This window comes from Sander lucioperca, chromosome 10, assembly GCF_008315115.2.
Source record: "Sander lucioperca isolate FBNREF2018 chromosome 10, SLUC_FBN_1.2, whole genome shotgun sequence".
In the NCBI taxonomy this organism is placed as follows: domain Eukaryota; kingdom Metazoa; phylum Chordata; class Actinopteri; order Perciformes; family Percidae; genus Sander; species Sander lucioperca.
This window is the reverse complement of record NC_050182.1, coordinates 1,569,457-1,576,338: the sequence shown is the minus strand read 5'-3', so window position 1 is coordinate 1,576,338 and position 6,882 is coordinate 1,569,457. Positions and strand designations below refer to the sequence as shown.

At 42.4% G+C, this 6,882-nt stretch overlaps 1 protein-coding gene across 1 annotated transcript in view; it reads left to right on the top strand.

Annotated features, from left to right (window-relative positions):
- The first annotated feature begins 3,455 nt into the window (after nt 1-3,455).
- Nucleotides 3,456-6,882, top strand: part of tg (thyroglobulin) — a 53,152-nt gene continuing 49,725 nt past the window's right edge. The window contains exons 1-2 of the mRNA XM_036006347.1: nt 3,456-3,639; nt 6,374-6,476. Of these exons, the coding sequence (XP_035862240.1) occupies nt 3,570-3,639; nt 6,374-6,476 (173 nt within the window). The 5' untranslated portion in view covers nt 3,456-3,569. The remainder of the gene's footprint in view (nt 3,640-6,373; nt 6,477-6,882) is intronic.

Genomic DNA, 6,882 nt, shown 5'->3' with positions numbered 1-6,882 from the left:
TACCTATTAGTTAGCATCTCTACACATCCTGTGTGTCTTAAAGAAGTATTATGCTGCTACTGTAGAAAGGTCTTTTTTCATATAAATCTGGGCTGTCTATGCAGTCAAATGGTACAATTCTTTTTTAAATTAGTGCAACATGACCAGAAAAAACAGAAAAGAAGCTTAGATATTCCCTTTCACTCAGAAGGTAGACACAAACATCCTGCAGTTATTGCGTTCACTATTTGGGTAAATTGTGCAGTTTATCACTTGTTCTGTTGTTGTGTCACGGCATAACCAACCCTGGAACTGCTCGCGCTCCTTTTTTAATGAGTTGTTACAGAAACAGAGCTTGGCTTTGCTGCATCTGCCATCAGATGGTGCAGCAAAAACATAGGGCAGTAAAGTTTATTTATATAGCACATTTCATAGATAAAAAAAAAAAATCACAAAGTGCTTCACAATAAAATGTAATACAATACAACAAATTAAAATACAAGAAAATAAAATGCAAATAGAAAACATAACAAACTTGTCACGGCTGGTGCGAAGGCAAAGTTGGGACCCAAATGCAGTTTAAAAAACTTTATTCAAAGAAAAGCAAAACTTACTTGGAGCAATAATCCAATACATAAAGGAAATCCACGACAGGGAATGCAGAAACAAAACAGAACGCACAGCAAACAAGACGAGACGATCCGACAAGAGACAAGGGAAAACAGAGAGGCTAAATACACAAGGTAATGAGGGAACGAGAGGCAGGTGACACAACAGGTGGAACAAAAAAAGGCGGGAAACAAACAAAGACAGGAAGAAAGCTAGACAAGACAAGGGAGACAAGACAGACTACAAAATAAAACAGGAAACCAAGCAAAACAGAGAAACAAGACTACACAATAAAACAGAACAAAATACCAAAACCCTGACAAAACTACCATAAGAAACCCTCGAGTAACTAAAAGCCTGCTTGAAGAGCAGACTCTTCAGTTGCTTTTTAAAAGATTCAACAGAATTCACACAACGCAGAAAGGGAGGCAAAGCATTCCACAGCCTAGGAGCCACTGCCTGGAAAGATCGGTCCCCTCCAGTTTTAACATGAGTATGAGGAACCACTAATAGCCTCTGACCTAATGACCTCAGACTCCGGGTGGGAGTGTGAAGCTGAATCAAGTCAGATATGTAGGTAGAAACTTGACCATGCAGGGCTCTAAAAGTAAGGACCAGGATTTTAAATTGAATTCTATACTGGACTGGTAACCAGTGAAGTGCTGCTAAAACAGGCATGATTTTCTTCGACGTTTTTGACGCCTTTTTCACAGTTTGTTTTTGCTTTTTCCAACGTTTTAAATTGTTACAATTTTCTTCTACACATTTTCAGCGCTTATTTCTACGTCCCATATTTTCTGATATAAAACAAAAATTGAAAACGGGTCAATTTGACCCAAAGTCAACACAAGGGTTAAAAGCCTTGCAGCCGAGTTCTTACTCAAACAGGTAAACAGACTGTTGCAGTAATCTAAACGAGAGGAAATAAAAGCATGAATGATCATCTCCAACTCACCCTTAGTCACAAAAGTTCTTAATTTGGAGATATTCCTCAGTTGAAAGAAACAGTTTCTAACTAATTGTTTAGAGTGGAGCTCCAAGGACAAAGCTGAATCAAAAACAGCACCTAAGCTCCTGAGGCTCGTCACCAATTTGCTGCTTTATCTGAGGGATTTGGTGTTAGTGTTTCTGTTTTACCTGATTTTTTATCTCAAAAAATTGTCACATAACCACTGCTTGATACTTGTCAAGCAGTTGATTAAAGAAGACAGTTATAGAACTCAGTTTCCTTAAACGAGCAGTACAGCTGGATATCATCCGTTCGAGTTTGTGGAACAAGCTGACTGTTACCTCAGACCCTTGCAAATCATTTTTTTTTTGGTCTGAACACAGCATCACTCTGTTTCATTTCAGTTTTAACCCTTGTGTTGTCTTCCTGTCAACCTTGTTTTTGACGCCTTTTTTTCAGTTTGTTTTTGTTTTTTCCAACGTTTTAAATTTCAAAATTTTTCTTCTACACATTTTCACGGTCAAGGTAAACTTTATTATCACACAAGGGGAAATTCATGTGGTCATTCATTACGCGTCCTTGTCACAACATATTCTCTAAACATATAGACACCACAGACAAGCCAATAAGCATGTATAGAGAAGAGAATAATACTACAGAAATGACAATGACAGAAATCAACAATAACAATACAAAAAAAAAAAAACAATACTACAAAAAAGACAAAGACAATCCGACGTCTGACATTTACGATACAAAAAGAAAAAAAAACTATAAAATTATCATCAGGTAGCTAAACATTTTAAAAATAATAAGAAAAATTAAGATCTACCATCCAGTTAAAGTGCCAGTGCGGAATTAAAGTGCCTGTGATGTGCTTGGTCATTATACAGTCTGATCGCTGTAGGCACAAATGATTTATTGTACCTTTCTGTTCTAATTCTCTGTTGTAAAATTCTACCAGTTGACCTATTGCTTCTCATAAATTTATGGTGAAGAGGGTGAGTAGGGTCATTAAGGATTTGGTCAGTCTTTTTTAAGATAAGCTCATTGTACAACTGAGCTGCCGACACCTGGTCAATTCCGATGATCCTACTGGCCATCTTGATCAATCGCTGCAATCTCTTTTGGTCCTTAACATGCATGTTACCAAACACACAGATAAGACCAAAAGACAGAACACTCTGGAGGATACTTTTGTAAAACATTACAAGGATGTGTCTGTCTAATCTAAAAGTGTTTAGTTTCCTAAGGAAAAACATCCGCTGGTGCATTTTCTTAGTTTTATTCAGTGCACATACATTAAAAGTTAATTTAGCTATTAGCTATAGTTATTCAGCGCTTATTTCTACGTTCCATATTTTCTGATATAAAACAAAAATTGAAAATGGGTCAATTTGACCCAAAGTCAACACAAGGGTGTGACGCAGATAGGCCACCACCCCCACCCCAGTCAGCCGGCAAATACACAAACTGGAATTGGATTATGATGACTGCATTGTTGGGGGGGGGGTTAAAGAACACAAAAGGACATCATACAAAGAGGCCGTTTCAGAAACATGAGGCAACAGGAAATATTTCAGTCCCAAACTGCCATCCTTACTTTTTTTAATGAGTTGATTTAATGTTTTAGTTGAATGTTGAGAAAGACACTGATGAACGATGTTGGATTGAGTATTAGATTTCCTAACCTGAGATAAGATATGATTCCTAAAATTAGTCAGGATTTGCTTTTGTATCTTAAAATAGAAGGTTTTCTGTAATATGGTCCCTGCTCCTCAGGTGAGAGTGTTTCGCTTCAAAGTGCAGGAATGAGAATAACAGACGTCACACCTGTGTTTCAGAGACCCTCTCGTCCAATCAGAGGGCTCCACGGCCCGCTGGCCGCCTCCTGAGTGGCGGTGGAGGACTCCCAGTTCCGCCGCGATGAACAGACGAGGACGGGGAAGAGGAGGGATGAAGGTCACGGTGACTCAGCAGGTCTGCAGCTTTATAAAGAGGAGGCGATCCTCAGTCTGTCACCACGGAGACAATGGCCCGGCTGCTCCGCATCGCCTGCATCCTGGCCTGCTGCCCTGCGCTGCTGCAGGGAAAAGCTTCAGGTAAACACACCTGTCTGTCTGTCTCTCTGTCTCTGTGTCTGTCTGTCTGTCTCTTTGTATGTCTGTCTGTCTGTGTGTCTGTCTGTCTCTTTCTGTCTTTGTGTGTCTGTCTGTCTGTAGGTCTGTTGTCTGTCTGTCTCTCTGTGTGTGTCTGTCTCTTTGTGTGTCTGTCTGTCTGTCCGTCAGATTGTGTGTGTCTGTCTGTCTGTCTGTCTGTGTGTGTGTGTGTGTGTGTGTCTGTCTGTGTGTCTGTCTGTGTGTGTCTGTCTGTAGGTCTGTCTGTCTGTCCGTGTGTCTGTCTGTGTGTGTCTGTCTCTTTGTGTGTCTGTCTGTCCGTCAGATTGTGTGTGTGTGTGTGTGTGTGTCTGTCTGTCTCTTTGTGTGTCTGTCTGTCTGTAGGTCTGTCTGTCTGCCTGTCTCTCTCTCTCTCTGGCTGTCTGTCTCTTTGTGTATCTATCTGTCTGTCTGCCTGCCTGTCTGTCTGTCTGTCTGTCTCTCTGTCTCTGTGTCTGTCTGTCTGTCTGTCTCTTTGTATGTCTGTCTGTGTGTCTGTCTGTCTGTAGGTCTGTCATCTGTCTGTCTCTCTGTGTGTGTCTGTCTGTCTGTCCATCAGATTGTGTGTGTCTGTCTGTCTGTGTGTGTGTGTCTGTCTGTCTGTGTGTCTGTCTGTGTGTGTCTGTCTGTGTGTGTCTGTCTCTTTGTGTGTCTGTCTGTCCGTCAGATTGTGTGTGTGTGTGTGTGTGTGTGTGTGTGTGTGTCTGTCTGTCTGTCTCTTTGTGTGTCTGTCTGTCTGTAGGTCTGTCTGTCTGCCTGTCTCTGTCTCTCTCTGGCTGTCTGTCTCTTTGTGTATCTATCTGCCTGCCTGCCTGTCTGTCTGTCTGTCTGCCTGCCTGCCTGTCTGTCTGTCTGTCTGTCTGTCTGTCTGTCTGTCTGTCTGTCTGTCTCTCTCTCTCTCTCTCTCTCTCTCTCTCTGTCTGTCTGTCTGTCTGTCTCTTTGTGTATCTATCTGTCTGTCTGTCTGTTTATCTTTTTCTATTAGTTCTCTGCAACCTCATTGAAGTCTTGACGTTATTCTATATTTTTCTTGTTGTTCACAAATCTCATATTCAAGGCAACATTACAGAGTAGTTGAAAACATTTAAGAACATTAATTAAGAGAATATAGAACAAACAGCTGAAATAGAATACGACAGGTATGAAATACAAGAATAAAAGTTACAATGCAGTGTAAGACATTATTTAATGAAAAGTCTTCAGCCTTGATTTAAAAGAAGTGAGAGTTTCAGCAGACCTGCAGTTTTCTGAGAGTTAGTTCCAGATATGTGGAGCATAAAAATTGAACACTGCTCCTCCGTGTTTAGTTCTGACTCTGGGGACAGAAAGCAGACCTGACCCCTGTGTCTTCACATCTAGTCCAACAGGAAAAGGGACTCAGTTCTTATGGCGTTCACAAAATTAGTTTAATTAAAAGATGACCATCATCCGAGGAGGTCAGAGTACGGTTTTGTAGTGTTCAGATGTGCGAAAAAAATACTGACTAATAATAGGTCTGAGTTCTTTTGCAGGGCTAAAACGTGTAAAAACGCCCTTAGGGCCCTATTTTAACGATCTAAGCGAATGGCGTGGAGAGCCTGGCGCCGGGAACATGGTTCAAAATGTGTGTGTGCTGCTGTGCGTCCCTGTGTGTGTAACAAGCATAGTGTGTGCGTGCTGTGCACGAGCCTAGGAGCATTTTACTAATGCTCTGTTAAAATAACAATGAAATGCTGCGTTATTGACTTTAGACCAGGTTTTTGTTGGTCAATGGCGCCATCACTTCCCGCTGCCTCAAGATAGCAATACGCCCAGAATGCACCTGAACACACCTCCCTGTAAGACCAGCATGCCCAGAATGCACCTGAACACACCTCCCTGTAAGACCAGCACGCCCAGAATGCACCTGAACACACCTCCCTGTAAGACCAGCACGCCCAGAATGCACCTGAACACACCTCCCTGTAAGACCAGCACGCCCAGAATGCACCTGAACACACCTCCCTGTAAGACCAGCACGCCCAGAATGCACCTGAACACACCTCCCTGTAAGACCAGCACGCCCAGAATGCACCTGAACACACCTCCCTGTAAGACCAGCACACCCAGAATGCACCTGAACACACCTCCCTGTAAGACCAGCACACCCAGAATGCACCTGAACACACCTCCCTGTAAGACCAGCACGCCCAGAATGCACCTGAACACACCTCCCTGTAAGACCAGCACGCCCAGAATGCACCTGAACACACCTCCCTGTAAGACCAGCACACCCAGAATGCACCTGAACACACCTCCCTGTAAGACCAGCACACCCAGAATGCACCTGAACACACCTCCCTGTAAGACCAGCACACCCAGAATGCACCTGAACACACCTCCCTGTAAGACCAGCACACCCATGGGCCACAGATGGGCGCAGGTGCATTTGCTATTTAAACGACGTGGGCGCTGGACACTTGGGTCGGGCTTTGCGCTGTGCCGGGTGCAAGATAGGGACCATAGACTCAAACCAACATGATACTCCGTCTCTCAACACTGTCTCACTTCCTGTCTGTGTCTCTTAGCTTCAACCCCATTGGTTCCTGCTGAAGACATAAATCTTTAAAAACCCTCTTTTCAAAAATACCCGTGAACGTGTGGGCGAGTCATCCTGTGTTGCTCTGTGTTGATGATCTCTGTTTCCTGTCTTGTCGTGCAGAGTACCAGCTGGAGTCAGAGAGCCAATGTGAGTTGCTAAGGGGCGTCGCTGTTGCCAAGCAACAAGGTGACATCCCTCATTGTACGCACGATGGCAGGTTCAGGTAAATATCTGCAGCTTAATATTACATCTGTTTTTATGTTAAAGAATACCATTAAGGAGAAAATTCAAATGAAACATGAAGAGAAATAAACATATTTAAACAATATTACACGAGAGTGGGGGGGGGGGTTTAACGTAATTATTGTCCCATAACGACGAGGTTTAATGTTTAATCTTTGTGTCCATGTGAAGCTGTTACAGTTAATAACATTTTTAATTGTGATCATGATTTCGGCTGCCAATGATCGCAAAAACAGAGTAATCAAGAAAAAAAAATGATAAAAAGCCAAAAAAAAGACACAAAAAAGTTGAAAAAAAGAGCGAAAAAGTTTGGATAACGCAACAAAAACTTGAACAAAAAAACCTTGAAAAAATGCGACAACTTTCCCTGTGTGTATGTGTGTGTG